Source organism: Schistocerca americana, chromosome X (genome assembly GCF_021461395.2).
Source record: "Schistocerca americana isolate TAMUIC-IGC-003095 chromosome X, iqSchAmer2.1, whole genome shotgun sequence".
In the NCBI taxonomy this organism is placed as follows: Eukaryota; Metazoa; Arthropoda; class Insecta; order Orthoptera; family Acrididae; genus Schistocerca; species Schistocerca americana.
Window position 1 is genome coordinate 276,974,918 of NC_060130.1, and position 21,505 is coordinate 276,996,422.

The following is a 21,505-nucleotide window of genomic DNA, read 5'->3' on the forward strand; positions in this document are numbered from 1 at the left end:
CCCAAAAAGAGAAAGAAAGCAGATAAACCATATAACAGCACCGGTCTCCCACGGAGAAGATGAATCTTGCCGAGGCTGCTTGGTCTTTTATCAGATTTAGATGAGAGCAAGTGAGTTCTCATTTGATCGCTGTGAACATTACGGCACGCAAGGAGAAACGGCTGGAGGAAAGCGCTGCTACCAGCAAATGCCAGCGCGACCTATCTGCGCAGCCGCTTAACGGTTTCGCTCCGCGTCTCTGACTCAGCTCTCGTGTCCGCTAACCCTTGCGACAATATCCTCTTCTGTTCCTATACCACTTCTCTTCCCTCTAACAGCCTTACGTTTATTGTGTCGGTGTTTCTCGTGATACGGAGTAGAATCAATATCTTGAACACATTTTGCAAAATTTCATTTTACTACATACGTGGACTGGTTAGACTAATCTCAAACTTAAAGTCATTAAAATCTGTGGAATAGTCTCGAAAAAATAAATGATCGCACTAAAGCAAATAAATGGAAGAACTATAGAGGAATCTTTAAAGGCAGGCATTCAAACCGTAAAAATAACTGAAATGAATGAGTGAATTCAATGGAGGGAACATTTCGAATTATGATGGGTATTAAAGGATGAACTATACATATCTTTCGCAAAACTGTTAAAGGTAATTTCTTTAAGCGATTCTGTTATTTCGGTCCATTCCAAAAGAACTTGTATCTAGATTAGCCAGAATTGAGTCCAAGGTGCACACATCTCTCTCGATGGAATGCCAGATACGCCAAAAGTACTCAACGGAAATGACGTCAGGCGAGCTGTATGCAACACAGGTAGCCTCTTAATCGTTTCCTGTTCCTCAGACTACTTTCACATCATTCTGGAGAAATAGGATGGTATATTGTCTTGCTGTAGTTATAGGTCGCCTGTGGAGCGTTGTAGACACACATACGGATGCACACGATCGTTCTGTAGGTTTCTGTATCTTTAGATACATCTCTACAAAGGGCAATCACAGAAGCTGGGCAGACAAATAAAGTTACAAGAAAGGTAGCTTAGACGAAGCAGTGAGTAACAGAAGAAATACTTGAATTGATCGACACAATAAGGCAGTCTAAGAATGTTAATGAAAAGACAGGAATACAGCAATATAAGTCACATAGCAGTGAAAAAATGCTAAATTCAGAGAAACCAAGGCGAAATGGGTGGAGGAAAAGTGTGAAGAAATTGGGAAAAAATTTGTCGTCGGAAGGACACATTAAGCATATAGAAATATCAAAACAACCTCAGTCGAAGTCAAAATCAAAGGTGTCAACATTAAGAGTGCAGGAAAAGTTACGCTGTTAAACGTAGAGCAGGAAATGGTCAGATGGAAAGAATACACTGAAAGCCCCTACGAGAGAGATGAACTGTCTGTTGACATGGTCGAAGACGAAATTGAAGTTGATTTGGAAGACGTAGGGGATCCAGTGTTACAGAGTTTGGCAGAGTTTTGGAAGATTTACGGTCAAATAAGGGTAAAGGCAGAGATAACCTTTCTTCGGTATTTCTAAAATCACCGGAAGATATTGCAACAAAACGGTTATTCAGGTTGATGTGTCGAGCCAATGGGACTGTAGACATATCATCAGACATTCTGAAAATATCATACACACAATTCCGAAGACAGCAAGGGCAGACAAATACCAGGATTATCCCACAATCAGCTTAACAGTCATGCATCCAAGCTGCTGAATAGAATAATATATAGGAATGGAAAAGATGGTTAATAGTCTCTTAGGTGAAGATCAGTTTTGCTTTAGGAAAGGCAAAGGCGCCAGAGAAGCAGTTCTGAGCTGTGCTTGAAAATGAAAGCAAGACTTATCAAAAATTCAGACATTTTCATAGAATTTGTCGACTTATAAAACGCCTCGCAAAGATATTATAAATTCTGATATAAATAGATGTAGGCTGTAGGGAAATACAGCTAATAGACCATATGTAAGATCCAATAAGAATGGAAGCGAAGGGACGGGTTAAAAAGGCTATAAGACAGGTATGCAGCATTTCTTCCATGCTGTTCAAACTGCACATCGAAGAAGGAATGACGGAAATGAAAAATACGTTAAAGAGTGGCAATAAATTCAGGGCGAAAGAATATCAACGATAAGATTTGCTGATGATGTTGCTATCCTCAGTGAAAAAGAGGAAGAATTAAAGGACACACTGAACCAAATCAGCAGTCTACTGAAGAAAGACGAAAGCAATAAGAAACAGCAGAAATAAGCTTAGCAATAAAGTTAACATCAAAATTGGGATCACGAAGTAGATTAAGTGAAGGAATTCCGCTACCTTGAAAGAAAGGAAGGTACAAAAATCAGACTAGCACAAGCAAAGAAGACATTCCTGGCAAAAAAGATCTACTAGTATTAAACATTGGCCTTAATTTGAGGAAGAAATTTCTGAGAATGCACGTGTGGAGCAAAGCATTCTCTGGAAATGATCGTGGACTACATGGGAACCGGAGAAGAAGAGGATCGATGTGACTGAGATGTGGTACTACAGAAAGATGCTAAACTTTAGGCGGGGTGATAAAATAAGAAATGAGCACGTCCTCCGCAGAATCGGCGAAGAAAACATTCACAAGCAGCAGGAACAGGATGATAGGAAATACGTTAATACACGTGAGAATAACTTCCATGGTGCTAGAGGGAGGTGTAGAGAGTAAAAACTGCAGCGAAAGTCAGAGACTGGAATATATCCAACGAATAATTGAAGACGACGAGTGCAAGTGTTACTCTAAGATGAAGACTTTGGCATAGAAAAGGAATTCGTAGCTGGCCGCGTCTAACCAGTCAGATGACTGATGATGCAAAAGAAAGGGAAGATATCAGACTATCAGAGTTTTCCTTTTATCACCGATAAAGGTATTCTAGAGAAGAGTACTTTCGTAAGTGCTGCCCAATGTTCAATCGCAGTGATCATCTAATTTGGTTGTCGGAGTGTTCGTGCCCTGCAATCAGCGAGCATCATAGCATACCGTTCCAGACGACCTTTATCGTGCTTCGGGCGTCCAATGGCGGTGTTAAGGCGTTCGTGCTAATATCTGCTTCCACTAACGTGCGGTGAACGATGGCACACGTGTGAGTCGTTGGCTTCTCTACCCTATCACGTTGAGGTGGTTCTAGACCAGTGGTTCCCAACCTGGGAGTAATTACCCCCTGATGGCTAAAATGAAATTTTCTGAGGGGTGAAAACAAAAAGGATTTGTTTGTGGTTTATCACGAAATTAAATTTTTGTTAAATGATAATATTGGTTACTTTTTCTCAATAATTGCTTTTCCTCACTTAATAGCATTATGACACTATGCGGTGGAGATGAAAGGTTACTCTCACTCACATAATCCACTCGCTACACACGTACTTTGTGCTTTCTACCATACACACATGACGGGAAAAGTTAGACATACACGTAACAAACACTAAATATTTGATTGAAACGTGTTCTCCAGATTGTAGATAGTTCCTGCAGTAGACCAGAAATTGAGCCATTTCTCACTTCGAAACAGTTAAATGAACGAATTGACAGCACCAAACAACAGTAACTACGTAAGGTTGCTGTAGTAGTCTACGCAGTGTTATTATTATTATTTTATTGGTCAGACATAAAGCATTAACAGTTTGAAGTGTACCAATTTCTGACAGTGCATAAGTAAGGAGTCCAGTCAAGTGATTTACAAACAGTAAGTACAGAGCACACACTTTAAAGTTGTTAATTTTAAATTGAGGTGCACAGTGCAGGGGAAGCAGTTACCGCTAGGGAGAGGAGTATGCAGGGGGGAATTGTTTTTTAACAAGTGCCCACGCTTATTGTGTATAGTCAGCTTTCTTACGTGAGAAGGAGTTGTAGGTAGCACTCGCGATACAGTGGGAATTGCTTCAGCATTCATTCCAAAACACACACACACACACACACACACACTCACTCACACACACACACACACCACGCACCAACTGCCAGAACACAACAGATCGAAAATAAATGTGCTAGTCAAGATTTATACATGTGAAATTAGATTTTTGACTATGATAGCAATGAAAATAGCCGGCCGAAGTGGCCGCGCGGTTCTGGCGCTGCAGTCTGGAACCGCGAGACCGCTACGGTCGCGGGTTCGAATCCTGCCTCGGCCATGGATGTGTGTGATGTCCTTAGGTTAGTTAGGTTTAACTAGTTCTAAGTTCTAGGGGAATAATGACCTCAGCAGTTGAGTCCCATAGTGCTCAGAGCCATTTGAACCAATGAAAATAAAAACAAGGAATTGAATAGTTTTGGAGCGTGATTTATGACGTACACTGACTGATAACAACTGGAGTACAAAAACGGTTGTGAGACATAAGCAGTACCAATTGCCTCATTGACTCACTAGTACGTAGCTTGATAAAATACCCACAAATACTAAATATCATTCATCTTTCATAATTTAATAAATAAAATTGTCCAGCGTTTTCTTTTTCATTCTAAAGGCGCGAAAGTTTATGACTGGGAGGAGGGTGGTTGGAGGGTGCGGGTACGGCAAAATAACCAATTGCACTTGGGGGGTAATAGTTCAAAAAAAGTTGGGAACCACTGTTCTAGATGGTGTGACAGCTTACCGGTTATTGTTGTCCATCGCTAAATTGACGACTTATTTGCTGCGTTGCGGCTCGCCTGTCCACTGTCATTACTAACCAACGCAAAACGAAGCCACTACCAAACCAGGAACTACCTTGGTCAGATGTCTAGCTGCAGCAACGTTCTCATTCAAAGTTCGCAGCTAGTGGTCTAGTGGCTAGTGTTGCTGCGTCTGGATCACGGGATCCCAGGTTCGATTCTCGGCCGGGTGGTGATGCTCCGCCGGGGAGTGGGTGTTTGTGTTGTCCTCATAATTTCATCATCATCATCATTCGTGACAGTGGCAAGATTGGATTGTGTAAAAACTGGGCTGTGTAAAAATCGGGAATTTGTACGGGCGTTGATGACCCTGCAGTTGAGCACCTCACAAACCAAACATCATCTCTTCTCATTCAAAGCAACACGCGTCGTTCCCTGACAGCGTATGCATGGAAAGGGGTCGCGAAACATGCCACGACGGCATGCCGTTAACGTAATTACATTTATTGATGGTGAGAAGGACAAAGAAGCGACAGTTCTGACAGTTAAAAATGATGGTATATCCATGCAAAATGTTAAAACTGAGACAGTCAATGGTGTGCAAATTACGGCAAGAGAGAGACGATGCAGAGAGGTATGGGTGCAAGTGTAGAGTGGGCAAAATGAAACTGGCCCGGGAAGTGTGAGGGCATTTTTTTTTTCAGTGTCCGATCAGTCGCGAAAGAGCATACCGAAGATCCAGTAACCGTTTGCGCAGATGTGTTGCGCGGTGTCTCTAGTATGACCGTCAATGGCGTCATGTTGCACTTTTCAGTTATGGGCGCACAGTGAGCATATAAAGATGTCCCCCGCCAAGTTTGAAGTGCGTGCTAACATTCAATTTCTTCATGCTGAGGGGGTCCGCCTGATTTCCATGCAGCTCACATAACGTAAATGTCATGAGAAACAGCAAGGTGCGGCAGTGGTGCTGGTACTTTTAGTACAATTCTCGACCGCATGCCACAGCTGCAACGTAGACCCTCCTGCATCGTTTTCGATGGAAAGTGTTTCATCAACCACAATACAGCTCGGAATTGGCTCCCTTTCATTTTCATATCTTTGCTCATACGAAACGCTTGCTATGGGGACACCATTTTGGTACAGAAACGAGCTGCAGCCCAGCGTAGAGAACTGCCGGAAAGCACAGGCGGCTGCCTTCTATGACGAGAGTATTAAAAAGTTAGTACCACGCACTATGACTGACGTCTGAGTCGCAGTGGCGAGTCTGTAGAGAAGTAGCTGGAAGGTGTATCTAAATGTTGCAAATGAAACCTGTTTGATTTTCACTGTGGTTTCCAATTCGCAACCGATCGGACCATTTAAAAAAAAAAAAAAAAAAAAATGGGAGAGAGAGCCCTCGTATTTCATGTACCTTAAGATAAGCAACCTGGTGCGGATCTTAAGTACAGTGAGATATTTCTGAACCAGTTTTGTCTTGTCCATCCTCTATGTGCCCAAAGAACAAGAAGAAGTGTGCACATATGGATAGGTGTCGTATTAGGCAAAATTTAAGTGATTTCATGAAAACTACAAAAAATACCGAATTTGCGAGAACTTCGGAGCTTTTGTCCCACAGATCTGCACTTCAAGGAAAGCAAACAAACTCTGAGAAAAATTTTTCTGTCTGCAAGATTTGTTTCTAAAAGAACACTGAGTGAACGAGTCGAATTTTGAGCGAACAAGACGACATACTTGAAAAAAAAAGGCTCATTAAATTTTTACGAAAGAAGTAAGTATTAGAATCATAGCGACCAGCAGCTTATTCAAAAGAAACGTGAATTCTCATACAGTGTCTGGCCAAAAAAAGAGAACCACCCAGGAGAGGAGGAAACGGAATGAAATATCGTGGATTGTGACGATACGGGACGTTATTTCAGTGATTATAGAATCTAATCATATTTGCAAACAACTTGACAGTATGAGCCCCTTATCAGTATGACGGTATCACACCCCACCCCCCAACCCCCGCCCTCCCTAACCTAGATGCATGCACTGACTCGGTTGGGAAGGTCTCATAAGGCCGTTGTATCCTCTCCTGAGATAAGCTGACCCACAGCTATTGTAACTGCTTCTTGATATGCTCGATACTGGCACTGAGAACCAGTTGACGTCCGCACTGGTCCCACAGATACCAGATGTGAAGGAGTTACCAGATGCTTGGTGCACAATACGGCGATCCTCCGTTGTGGTGGTCAAAGGTGGTCGACTGGAACCGTGACGAGAAGTATGACTGATCTCACGTTCCCATTCAGTCCAACATCGGGCCTCTGTCACTTCCAAATGCCCCATAAATCTGGATATTGCACGATTCTTCCGACCGGCCAAATGGAGACCGGCAATGAGGCCGTTTTCAAACTCTGTCAAGTGCTGATACGAGTAACTCTGTCTCTCACGAGTATGCGGCATCTCTGTGTCCTTCACAGTGATCGCTCAACATCTGACGCTGTTCAAGCCCCTTAATCTGGTAAATATTTAATATTTACATATCCGCCAATGGTGTGTACGTGTACCATGTAGCATTCATACCGGATCGTGTCTTCTGGGTGCTTCACTTTTTTTATCAGACAGTGTATATTACACCGTGAATAAATATTGTTAAGTGCGCGAGGACTGTTATGAAACAAAATTGTCGGTCAATGCTCAATTATTGTGTTGTGTGTGATATTGGTGCGTAGAGTGTGAGAGTGCTCCACTTATAAGAATATTTGAGTATACTCCACCACTGCCTCTTCGTTTTTCGTGTGTGAACACGACGGTGTTGCCACCGAAGTTAGGTCTTCTGTTACTTTGCCAAATAATACATTCCGTCATAGCGGGACACGATCCTTCTCATCACCACGTTGTTGCCCACGTCAGTGGCCTCCGTTGGTGGTGGTTCCTCCAGAAACGAAGTAGACCTGCGCACGGTAAAGCTCTGACGTGGTGCCACATGAAAAGTAAAATGTAATTTCAGGAGCAGAGGCTTCAATTTTTTTCGATACACACGATTTTCTGGAAGTTAATTGGACCCGATTCTTGTAGGGAGTGCAGTGGAAGTCTTATAACATCGCAATCCACACGAACAAATCACAGCACGCTTTACACCCGTCTACGTGTGTACTGCTGCTAATACACTACTGGCCATTAAAATTGCTACACCACGAAGATGACGTGCTACAGACGCGAAATTTAACCGACAGGAAGAAGATGCTATGATATGCAAATGATTAGCTTTTCAGAGCATTCACACAAGGTTGGCGCCGGTGGCGACACCTACAACATGCCGACATGGGGAAAGTTTCCAACCGATTTCTCATACACAAGCAGCAGTTGACCCGCGTTGCCTGGTGAAACGTTGTTGTGATGCCTCCTGTAAGGAGGAGAAATGCGTACCATCACGTTTCCGACTTTGATAAAGGTCGGATTGTAGCCTATCGCGCTTGAGGTTTATCGTATCGTGACATTGCTGCTCGTGTTGGTCGAGACCCAGTGACTGTTAGCAGAATATGGAGTCGTTGGGTTAGGAGGGTAATACGGAACGCCGTGCTGGATCCCAACGGCCTCGTATAAGTAGCAGTCGAGATGACAGGCATCCTATCCGCATGGCTGTAACGGATCGTGCAACCACGCCTCGATCCCTGAGTCAACAGATGGGAACGTTTGCAAGACAACAACTATCTTCACGAACAGTTCGACGACGTCTGCAGCAGCATGGACTATCAGCTCGGAGACCATGGCTGCGGTTACCCGTGACGCTGCATGGTGTACTCAGCGAAGAACCTTGGGTGCACGAATGGCAAAACGTCATTTTCTCGGATGAATACAAGTTATGTTTACAGCATCATGATGGTCGCATCAGTGTTTGGCGACATAGCGGTGAACGCACATTGGAAGCGTGTATGCGCCATCGCCATACTGGCGTATCACCCGGCGTGATCGTATGGGGTGCCATTGGTTACACGTCTCGGTCACCTCTTGTTCGCATTGACGGCACTTTGAACAGTGGACATTACATTTCAGATGTGTTACGACCCGTGGCTCTACCCTTCATTCGATCCCTGCGAAACCCTACATTTCAGCAGGATAGTGCACGACCACATGTTGCAGGTCCTGTACGGGCCTTTCTGGATACAGAAAATGTTCGACTGCTGCCCTGGCCAGCACATTCTCTAGATCTCTCACCAATTGAAAACGTCTGGTCAATGGTGGCCGAGCAACTGGCTCGTCACAATACGCCACTCACTACTCTTTTTGAACTGTGGTATCGTGTTGAAGCTGCATGGGCAGCTGTACCTATACACGCCATCCGAGCTCTGTTTGACTCAATGCCCAGGCGTATCAAGGCAGTTATTGCGGTCAGAGTTGGTTGTTCTGGGTACTGATTTCTCGGGATCTATGCTCCCAAATTGCGTGAAAATGTAATCACATGTCAGCTCTAGTATACTGTATTTGTCCAATGAATACCCGTTTATCATCTGCATTTCTACTTGGTGAAGCAATTTTAAAGGCCAGTAGTGTAGTTTGACTTCCTCTGATCAATATTGGCGTTGCTGTTGATCGATAATCTGCACGGTATTTAGTATTAGAAAGAAGAGTAGTGAATTGTTCTGCAGTAAAACTTTTTCCTAGAACTGACAGTGAATCAGTGCTTTGAGATTTTGTCTCCAGTGCCAGGGAAACTCTTTCGACCTCACTCTACAGTATCCATACGGTTCCAAAGGATTATGGGGTTAACCTCAGTCTTGAAGAGACGTGTCTCCCTGTCCGGTCTACTCGGCCGTTTATGAGAACTTTGTTGACATTCATACATTAATGAAGGAAGGCCTACATGTATTATCTCACGAGTTAGGGGGTCCTTGGACCTGTGTGTGCTTGAGTGTCATGTCATACTGGAAGACCAGCATGAAACTTGACCAATACTAGTTACCGTATTCCCTGACAAAGAGACAAATGCGTCAGTGTGAGACAAAAATTTCGAAGTAGTTTATCTTGCAGTCTAAATATAACGATTACACGAGTAGGTTTAAAAAACTGTATTTATCATTATACGGTTCAAATTAAACCTCAAAAGAAGTGAGCTCTTGAATATGAAGACACACCAGTAGCAGTTCGAGAACCCTGAATGGTAAACGATTTCTGGGAATACCCGCCACAAGCACCAGAGGCACTTAAAACCATTCGTCCTACATCAGTTCTCTCATCATGACAGCACCTCAGAACGTTCATCGAAAATTTTCAACGAGTGTTTTCCTGCAGTGCGGTTTACATTCTTCAGGCTGCCTCTGACAGTCTGATCTTGAGCCATTCGACTCTGCCTTGATACTATTATAGACTCTAGAGAGGACCTTCTGCAGAAGTGTAACAGTTAGTATGCTCATATATCAAAAAATACTTGGAAAAAACTTCTGACAGACCCATTTAATAACGTCAAAAAATTTTTGGAAAGGAAAATACGTAATTGGGACTGTTTCGCAAGGCTTTACAAGAGCGGTTTGTTTGCTCATACTCGTAAGTTCAGGGATCTTCGAGATGCAAGACAAAAATATCATTGCGTTCTGGATACACTGTGCCAACATAATTGTGGCGGGACTAAACGAAACTCATGACATTAAGGGCACGACAGTACGATAAAACCTGGTATGTCTGCACAAGTTGCTGCGTGCAGGCGTCTATGGTACGGTGGTTCTGTGCCAACACTGCGTCTGTTTTTCTACAGTATGCGAGTTGCAGATAAGCAGGATAGCATAGGAAACGTGTTTGCACATTTGGATGACTTTAAAGTGACGTGACAGCAGTTCGTGGGATAGTGATATGGACATATACAGATGGCGCCAGTATTGCTTGCGTAAGGTATATACAAAAGGCCAGTGCATTGGCGGAGCTCTCATTTGTACTCAGGTGATTCATGTGAAAAGATTTCCGACGTGATTATGGCCACACGACGGGAGTTAACAGACTTTGGACGCGGAATGGTAATTAGAGCTAGACGCATGGGACATTCCATTTCGGAAATCTTTGGAAATTCAGTACTCCGAGATCCACAGTATTAAGAGTGCGCCGAGAATACCAAATATCAGGCATTACCTCTTACTACGGACAACACAATGGCTTATGACCTTCACTTAACGACTGAGAGCAGCGGTTGGACCCTAGACAACTGGTACCGTGGCCTGGTCAAATGAATTCCAATTTCAGTTGGAAATAACTGATGACAGGGTTCGAGAGTGGCGCAGACCCCACGAAGACAAGGACCAAAGCTGTGAACAAGACACTGTGTAAGCTGGTGGTGGCTCCATAATGGTGTGGGCTGTGTTTGCATGGAATGGACTGCATCTTTGTGGCCGAGCGGTTCTAGGCGCTACAGTCTGGAACCGCGCTACCGCTACGGTCGCAGGTTCGAATCCTGCCTCGGGCATGGATGTGTGTGATGTCCTTAAGTTAGTTAGGTTTAAGTAGTTCTAAGTTCTAGGGGACTGATGACCTCAGAAGTTAAGTCCCATAGTGCTCAGAGCCATTTTTTGACTGGGTCCTCTGGTCCAGCTGAACCTATCATTGACTGGAAATGGTAATGTTCGGCTACTTGGAGACCATTTGCAAATCCATGGACTTCATGTTCCCAAGCGATGGAAGTTTCACGGATGACAATGCGCCATGTAACCAGGCCACAATTGTTCGTGGCAGATTTGAAGAACATTCTGGACAATTCACCGAATGATTTGGCTACCCAGATCGCCCGATAAGAATTTCATCTAACATTTATGGGGTCAGTTAGTAATAATAATAATATTAGTGTCGTGTGACGAGGGCCTCCCGTTGGGTAGACCGCTCGCCTGGTTCAAGTCTTTCGATCTGACGCCACTTCGGTGACTTGCGCGTCCATGGGGATGAAATGATGATGATTAGGACAACACAACACCCAGTCCCTGCGTGGAGAAAACCTCCGGCCCGCCAGGGAATCGAACCCGCGCCCTTTGGATTGACATTCAGTCGCGCTGACCACTCAGCTACCGGGGGCGGACGGGTCAGTTAGTGCAGAGTATCCTGCGACTGGAACACTTTCGCAATTATGGACGGCAGCAAGGCAGGGCACTTCCAAAGACTTGTTGAGTCTATGCCAAGTCGAGTTGTTGTACTATGACGAACAAAAGGAGGTCCGACACGATATTAGGAGGTATCCCACGACTTTTGTCACCTCGGTGCAATGCCTCACAAACAAGAGTCCGTTTACCCGAGAGAATGACGGAACTGCTGAGAGGGCACAAGCGGATCGCAAGCTATAGACGGGTTGTCCCGAAAGCGTGCGGAGGACGTTAGCAGAGAGAGAAGCCGTAACGGCGCGGCGCGAGTCTTTCACAAGACGGCTGTCGGTGGCCGCTTTCTCCTGGCAGCGCTCGCGACCGCCGACCGCCGCGCATCGCAAACAAAATACGTGCCAGCCCGCCGTGTGCTTTCCTCCGCCTCGCACATTTCTGCCATCTACACCGGAGAGCGTCGTACCGTTTTCCAAATAATAATCTGCCGATGTACTTCAGAACCGGCTGCGGCGTTTTCAAACAGCTGATAGTGAAGCCAGCGTTGTCGTAAAAATAACTCTACCTTACGCAGGTTTTTCTGTTGGGTTGGAAGTCCCGTTTACAATAAAGCCATGAGATATAAAGTCAGATTTGAAAGAAATCATTCTAGGCTCTGTTCAGTGAACCATTTCGGTACTCACTTGTTTTGATATAGGTGCCCTATGAAACATGGCTCTGAGCGCTATGGGACATAACGTCTGAGGTCATCAGTCCCCTATAACTCAGAACTACTTAAACCTAACCAACCTAAGGACATCACACACATCCATGCCCGAGGCAGGATTTGAACCTGCGACCGTAGCGGTTGCGTGGTTCCAGACTGAAGCGCCTAGAACCACTCGGCCACTCCGGCCGGCTATGAAACATGTATCGAGTTCACTGCACGTATAATTTTGTGCCTGTGTTTCCAGCAGTTGATTAAGAGACGATCAAAGAGTTTCTGTTCGAAGGCCATACAGTCCAGAATCGGTATGCCAATCAGGACAAATAGCCGTGAGCATTGAGGCAATTATCCCACCGACGCACCAGGCTGAAGATACTTGTTCGTCCTGCTGCGTCAAGGACTGTGCAACTACCCGCTTCACATACTCGTCCGACAGCAATTGTCAACCCTGCAAGGTCTTTTTTAAGGGACCGAAGAGAAATCAGGGCTGTAGGGCGGGTGCTGGAGTGTCTCCTGTTTGAGTTGTCGTAACTTCCGCGTTATGACATTTGCATTATGGAGACGTGCGTTATCATGAAGTAGCAGCACCCATTGTCGCAGTTTTCATTCCGCAACGGTGGTTTTCGAAAGACATGCTGCCCCACACATATTCTTCATTCTCCATGGATGTCTACCGATGTTTGTTCTTCGGCAGCCAAATGAAGAATAACAGCACGTTGGTCGTGTTTGGACCCATTTCGTAATAACGCCGCCATAGTTCACTTTTCCGCATTTACTGCACGTACGTAGGAAAGACACGAATGCCACACTCATCCCTTGTCTAAATCTCGTTGCTTGTACGCTCGCATCGGAACCGTGTTGCGTTGCATATACGCTGAAGCAAAGTCTTCAAGCGGAAAACTTTTAATCGTCCTTTATACATACACATTTGTGGTGAAGCAGCTCTAATGGTATTCTCACTGTTCCGTTTCAGTGCTATGGTGAAACGAGCGTCGTCCTAGTTATACTTCTTCAATAGTGGAAATCCACGACTGTGTGTTTAACACGATGTGAACGAAATAAAAACAGCAACCAGCCACCATCTTGTGAAATCGACATGTTAGGTGTTCATTCGTCCTCTTGAAACGGTCTCGCTTGTCCTAAAATGGAAATATATTTCCGTAGCTGATTACTTTCGGTTGTATTACATCGAAATGCATGCAATCACTGGTAGAAATTAAAACAACTATGATTAGTTTCTTTCTTATCATTCATATTGCCCACATTTTCATATTGCTATTTGAGAACACCTGAAAAACTTCCCGGATGAGTTTCACTGATGTGTGACATATAGTTTATTCCAACAGAAATGTCGCGCGGGCTAACCGCGTGGTCTCAGGCGCCTTGCCACGGTTCGCTCGGCTTCCCCAGTCGGAGGTTCGAGTCCTCTCTGAGGCGTGGGCGTGTGTGTTGTCCTTGGCGTAAATTGGATTAAGTAGCGTGTAAGCCTAGGGACCGATGACCTCGGCAGTTTGGGCCCATAGAAACTTGCCACAAAAAATTTTCCAACGGAGTGGAAACATTCCCCGCTCTTGGTATAGGCAAGGTAACTGCATTTGGATGCACACTGCAGGCGAAAGTGACCTTCATCATTGTTCACTCTTATGAATGTTCCTTCAGTCCCCCCCGTAGCTGAGTGTTTGTCAGCACGACGGAATGTCATGCCAAAGATCCCGGGTTCGATTCCCGGCAGGGCCGGAGATTTCCTCATCAGCTCAGGGAGTGGATGTTGTGTTGTCCTAATAATCATCTCATCCTCATCGACACACAAGTCGCCGAAGTGGCGTCAACTCAAGAGACTTGCACCAGGCGAACGGTCTACCCGGCGGGAGGCCCTAGCCACACGATATTTCATTTCATTTCAATGTTTCTTCACACGAAAGACAGAAACCAGAAGACTACATCAAAATTTCGTAACCACCTGGAAATAAGGCTTTCGAAGATTCAGGTGAGATATGACCGAGTGCATGGAAAAAGACAAAGGCGCTGTCTCCGTTGTGCACGTATTCTGCTGGCGAGGTGAAAGTCTTTCGCAAAGGTGTTCAGTTGGACGTCTTACAAATTCCCTACTGTCTCAAAGCGTTACAACAAAGACGCGAACAACTAACTTAAGTAATCTTTCACCCGTCTGTTTCACAGAACTTTTCTTCCTAACGTGACTGCTTAATTGCTATAGACGATGCAAAGCACAGAGCATTGTGATGGTAATTTCTAAACACTTCTGAATGGCTCTAATTCATTCTGTATAGCCGGCCACGGTGGCCGAGCGGTTCTAGGCGCTTCAGTCCGGAACAGCGTGACTGCTACGGTCGCAGGTTCGAATCCTGCCTCGGACATGGATGTGTGTGATGTCCTTAGGTTAGTTAGGTTTAAGTAGTTCTAAGTTTTAGGGGATTGATGACCTTTGATGTTAAGTCCCATAGTGCTCAAAGCCCTTTGAACCATTCTGGATAGGAACAATATTTAAGGAAGTAAACAGTTATAACTATTCTTTATATCGTAACTTACATAATACCAGCTATTGTAGAATCCGCTCAGTTACGTAACTACAATGAAAGGAAAAAGATGTTACTTCACTCTCTCAACCCCGTTCCAGTCAAAAGGTCGCCCAGCGTGCATAGACGAATTACAATGTAATGATCAGTGTCCCTCAAAAAGCAGCTAATACGTTAGAATGTCCTTGGATATATCAGCACACTTGACATTATTGAAGCCGTTTCAAGGCAAAGTAACAAAAACGAAGGAAAACGCTGGCACGGCCTCCGGAGCGCGTGTCCTTCTAGGGGAAGTTGTCCGCCGCCTGCAGTGTCTCGCGACGTGTTCTACTTTATGCAAGTCGTCTGGCTACAGAATGACCTTTGCTTCACTGAGTCGCTCAGCGAACTCCAATAGAACACGCGGCATCGGGTGTCACGTGACCTAAGTTCCAGTACGAGCCAAAAAACATGTTAATTCCTCCAACGTACCTCTCGCATAATGAATGCGACAATGAAACAATAGAAATTCGTGCTAAACCATAGGGGTAACGAAAATCATTCTTCTAGCGTAGAACCAGCGAGTGGAAAATGAAGGGGGTAAGATGATCCTGGTACACGATGTAACTTCGTCAAACACTGTGCATGCGGAGAACTGATACCGACTTTGCGTTCGCATTTATACTGCAGAGTGACAAACACTTCCAGCTTTTTTCATGGTTGCCATAGAGGCTGTTCTTGGCAGAACAGTGGAAGGACAAAACTTCATAATAAAATCCGTGTGTTGTGCTATGAATAGCTTTTATACTTCACCAATACGCGTTTCGAAGCACATTTTCTTGATCAGGACTTCAGCTGTCTTCTTTGGAAATGTATAAATTTTTTAAAAAACAATGTAAACAACATGTGTAACTTGTTCCATTGGGGCGTCATAAACAACATAAAACAGCAAAATTGACAGATAAGCGTCTCTGGCGCGTCGCAATCAAGGCCCTTCCATGAAAACTGAATACTAGTGACGAAACCGTTCGAAATGTACTCTGGTGACGTAAAAACGCTATCGAAAAGAGCATATACGAATTTTATTATTATTTAAATGACATCATATCTGCTTTCAGCTGTTATCTCTGTCCAACGTCAACGTGGAAGTCAAAAATCTTATGCTCAAAATTCAAATGGCTCTGAGCACTATGGGACTTAACATCTGAGGTCATCAGTCCCCTAGACTTAGAACTACTTAAACCTATCTAACCTCAGGACATCACACACACCCATGCCCGAGGCAGGATTCGAACCTGCGACCATCGCAGCAGCGCAGTTCCGAACTGAAGCGCCTAGAACCGCTCGGCCACTGCGGCCGGCACTTATGCTCAAAAATGGCATAAATGCTGAAATTACAATAGTAAAACAAAAACAGTAAAAGCTAAAAGTAAATATGACGTAATTAAAAAAATTATACAGTAGAATCTGTGGACCCATATTACAAGAAAATGATTTTATCATTATATTGCCCAATAAATACATTGTTCACAGTGCAAAAATCTATTTTTACAATCATGTGGAACAGCTTTGCGCCGTCACATGGCTGTTTTTATCTTAATTTTCGAGTCTGGGAGTTGCATATCACAAGCACCGTAGTTTCTCTTAACTTTTATGTATGAACAAAGTGAAACAGTAGGAAAGCGAATAACCAGTTGTTGAGAAATGGCAAGGTCTCAATAATCGTCTAAGATAAAGCCTGCTTGTAAGAGAAATTCCAGAAATATTATTGCAATAGCACTGGCGCAAATTATTCCTACGTACACAACTATATAGATACAGATATGTTAATTGATGCTCAAGAAACGAGCGCCTAGTCAACTCGCTGACAGCGCAAGAAAAGCTGCTTGGAAACCCCAGTATAAAAGACCAACCAAAGGTGCAATAATTGGTTTTTGTTTAGTTCGCACTAGAATGTCACTTGCTGATGTGTCTATCAGCGGACATACATCTTACCTAAAATTGAAGTAATTTACGTAATACATTAGGTAACAATGAATAATGATTTAAATTCTGAACTGCAATTCGCGGACAATAGTGAGCCATTAATGTCATGAAAAATATCTTTACGCCAACAAATAAATATTTTTTCTGTTAATTTTCCGGTGTCATGGTTATGTATCAAAAGAAAGTACCGTAATTCCTTTTAATGTACGAGTAAAGTAAAATATAAGGAAAGAAAATAAGTTGCTGTTCAGAAATGGCAATGTCTCAACAATCGTCTAGGATAAAGCCCACTTGCAAGAGAACGTCTGCAAACATTGTTGCCATAGCATCGGTGCAAATACTCTCCAAGTACGGAAATGTGATTATTCAGCAAACAACTATGTAGATCTGTTCAGTAGTGCTCAGTAAATTAGTGCCTATTAAACTCTTCGATAAGGATAGAAGCTGAAGTAACAAATTACAATTTGTGACTAGGCTGGGACTCGAATCCAGATCTCGTGCTCACTAGGCAGATGTGTTGCCCACTATACCACCGTGGAATTGTAGCCGACACAGCTGTACAGACTACCCTACTCCAGGACCCTCCCTAACACAAATTCACACTTCAGCCCATCATGGCACAAGTTTTAATTCAGTGCTTCAGGTTCTACCATGGTGGAAGTTAAAATTGAGACTCAGTATATCTCCAGGGAAATGTAATCTCATCGGATCAATAGATCACCTACTAAACTCGTTGACTGCGTTATACCTGTCTGCTTTGAAACACACAATATGAAATCTCAGCAAAATGAATTAGAACAACTTTTTTTTCGCTACTCGTTGAAATACCATACGTGTTCTCCAAAAGTCGAGCAATTTAGTAACTCACGAATAATAAAGCAACAATGAACAGCGATCTAAATTCTGAACTGAAATTCGCAGACCGCAGTGAACTGTGACATTTAAAAATTAGCGGTGCTGTCTGGTGTCAAATACACAGGTACGATAGGCGGTCCTCTCGCCTGCGCACAGCCCCGCAGTTCTGTGACCATCGAGCGTTCTCACAGAGTCCGGGAAGCTGTGCTGCGGAACGAGAGGGAGTCTCACCGACGAAGGCGAGGAGCAGGATGGCGGCGGCTGCTGCTGCGGGTCTCATGTTGCTGTGCGACGCGGCGCCGGACTGGCCGCGGCGACCTTGCGGCTGCGCTTATACACGCCCGCCGCGAGAAAGTACCGGTAGGCGGCCTTTCGGCCAGCGCAATCTCTGAGCCCGCTGCTCCCTAGCCTTTTGTTGTCCACGGAACGCACGGTGGGCGCCCCCGACGACATGTGTACAATTGTATACCGATAACGCTAACGACCGTCTTTTACCGAATCCGAGAGCGTGAACTTTATGACGTCCCTAACGAAACAGAAATACCTCTCAAAGAACTACCCTCTAGAAAAATGCACTAGTGATGGCGCGAATTCAGGGTTCGAACACGTGACAGTCATTGATTCTTGAGGGTATTTTTGGTCTGTCGTTGCAACTACAAAAATGCGTGACTTTTTCACTAGACGCGTTTCGCTTTATTGAGGTAAAGCACCACCAGTGGTGGTGATTTTTCGGCTGATTTCTCGCTTACATCGGGATATGCGGTCTGCTAGCACATCAATGTTTTTCTGTTTCTGACACTGATAATTTTCGTCTAATTTTTAGGTGTTCTGCAGCACTATCCATTTCTCACGCCACACTTTTATGCATAAAAGTGTGGTGTGAGAAATGCATATAAGTATGGTGTGAGAAATGCATAGCGCTGCAGACATCTAAAAATTAGACGAAAATTATCAGTGTCAAAAACAGAAAAACTTCGATGCGCTAGCAGACGGCATTTCCCGATGTAAGCGAAACATCAGCCTAAAAATCACCACCACTGATGATGCTTTACCTCAATAAAGCGAAAAGCGTCTGGTGAAAAAAATCACGCATTTTTGTAGTTGCAACGACAGACCAAAAGTACCCTCAAGAATTATAAAGCAACTACAGACACTATGGCTACAGAAATGAAGGATTTAATGTCACCTTGTCAAGTCGCAGATTGTTTGTCATTTAGGGCGTTTTAAGACGGTCTGCAGAGTATCAACGCTTGCTGCAGGAATTGGCAGTTCTGCTGAACCTAAGACTTATCCTATAATGGGCGATCAAAAAGTTTCCTTTCTACGGTATTTCTGCATCGTAGATGGAACGTAATGCGACTCCGGTATGGATATACAATCTAGGGGTGACGAAAAAATTTCGACACTTCGATATATCGACCTTCTCGCCAATAAATATCGAGATATACCGGCGCGATTCCTTTCCCGCTATATCGATATCGAAAGACAATATCGAGTGCCGATATTTTTATCTTATTTTTTTTATATTTTTATATTGAATAAAAGTGTGGTGTGAGAAGTGCATAGCTCTGCAGACATCTAAAAATTAGAAGATAGTTTTCAGTGTCAAATAGAGAAAACCATCTATGCACTAGCAGACCGCATTTCCCGATGTAAGCGAGAAATCAGCCGAAAAATCACCACCACTGATGATGCTTTACCTCAATAAAACGAAACGCTTCTGGTGAATAAATCACGCATTTTTGTAGTTGCAACGACAGACCAAAAATACCCTCAAGAATTATAAAGCAACTACAGACACTATGGCCACACAAATGAAGAATTTAGTGTCACCTTGTCAAGTCGCAGATTGTTCGTCGTTTAGGGCGTTTTAAGACCGCCTGCATAGGATCGATGCCTGGTGCAAGAATTGGCAGTTCTGCTGAACCTACGACTATAATGGGCGATCAAAAAGTTTCCTTTTGACGCCATTTCTGCATCGTATATGGAACGTAGTGCGACTCCGGTATGGGTATATAATCTAGGGCTGTTGAAAAAATTTCGATACTTCGAATTATCGATATTCTGCCCAATAAATATCGATATATAACGGCTCGATTCCTATTTTCCCGCTATACCGATATAAAAAAGTCCATATCGACTGCCGATATTTTTATTTTATATTATATTTTTTTCGCATTTTTCAGTAAATATTTGAAATTGTTCTTTTAAAATTATAGTGGAACGTAATTTTACTTTCACTGTGTGAAGGAGTGTTACAAACTTTTTGAGCTTTCATCACACCCAGTCTTTCTCTTTGACTGTGTGAAGCAAAATAGGTGGCACAAAGAAGAAGTTCGATTACAATGGGGGTGGCGGTGTTATTGGAATAACAAGATTTGCGATGTGAAGAAATAGCACACCACTTGGGTTAGAAAACAATTTTTAACGTCACTAGTGTGCTACTTCTTCATAACGGCATTTTCAAAAACAGTTACTGAAAATGATGAACAAAAATCTAATTGAAAAAATTGGTCTTTGCGGCGGGCAGAGGCGTGTGAGGGGAAATGCTAACGTAAATGTCACTCGGTACTGGTATCAGAAATTGCAACGGTTAACTTCACCACGCCGGCCGAAGTGGCCGTGCGGTTAAAGGCGCTGCAGTCTGGAACCGCAGGACCGCTACGGTCGCAGGTTCGAATCCTGCCTCGGGCATGGATGTTTGTGATGTCCTTAGGTTAGTTAGGTTTAACTAGTTCTAAGTTCTAGGGGACTAATGACCTCAGCAGTTGAGTCCCATAGTGCTCAGAGCCATTTGAACCATTTTTTTTAACTTCACCACGCAATGTTTGACACTATAACTGCTAGGTAGCTGGAGTTTGCAGGAGTGAAAAAACAGGGAAGTCTACATGAAGTGTTCCAGACAAATTCGATATGTGACTAAACCGAACGACGGACCCATCGGACACCTTTTATTGTGCCACTTACCCACAATTACCACTGTTAGCAAAGTGGTTATCGCCAAGTGTGAACGTGCATCGTTTTCCTTATCAATTCTTGTTTTAAAGGGCAGGCTGATAGTTTGTTGGTGTATAGAATATCTAGTAATATACCAGTAGTTACATGTACAGCTCTAAAACTGGCAGTATATTTACAATGTGCAACCAATATTTTTACAGGCCAGTACATCGATATTTTTTCCGTCGATATATCAATACTTTTTTCGACACATCTGTCGTCGAGAATGATATTTTTTTTAAAATATCAATATATCGGGTTCCCGATATTTTTAAAAATATCAATAGTCCTAATGCAACACCGACATGTAGACAGGGATTAGTGTGACATTCGTGTCTCTCTGATGTGCATGCAGAAAATGATGAAAACCGCAAGTGTGGCTACGTTAATACCAAATGCATCCAAACGGATTCTTTTCTTGGCTATCGAGGGCCAAACATTCGTAGGCATCCATCGGAAAGTGAAGAATGTGTATGGGGCAGCATAGCTGTCGAAAACCATCGATGTGGAATGGTGCACCAACTTCCACGCTGGTCACGATTTGACACAAGGTGCCGGTCTATCTGGGAGGCCAGCCTAAACCATTTCAAGGAACCTGGTGTCTCCATCGCTGGAGAACGATACAGCGCAACGCTGGATGAATTATAGTGACAGTTAAGGCGAAACGTCCGAGAAAATTGCGACATGTGGTGCTGATTCATGGTAACGCACGTCCCCATATCGCAAATGTCGTAACGCAGAAGTTGCGCCAGCTCAAGTGGGAGACACTCGAGCTCTCGCCCTATCGTTTTGCTG

The 21,505-nt window shown here is 43.8% G+C and overlaps 1 protein-coding gene across 1 annotated transcript in view; it reads right to left on the reverse strand.

The window, feature by feature from the left end:
- LOC124556570 (protein obstructor-E-like) overlaps positions 1-18,053 on the reverse strand; it is an 81,336-nt gene extending 63,283 nt beyond the window's left edge. Inside the window, exon 1 of the mRNA XM_047130525.1 lies at positions 17,945-18,053. Within this exon, the coding sequence (XP_046986481.1) occupies positions 17,945-17,993 (49 nt within the window). The 5' untranslated portion in view covers positions 17,994-18,053. The remainder of the gene's footprint in view (positions 1-17,944) is intronic.
- Between the last annotated feature and the right edge of the window lie 3,452 nt (positions 18,054-21,505).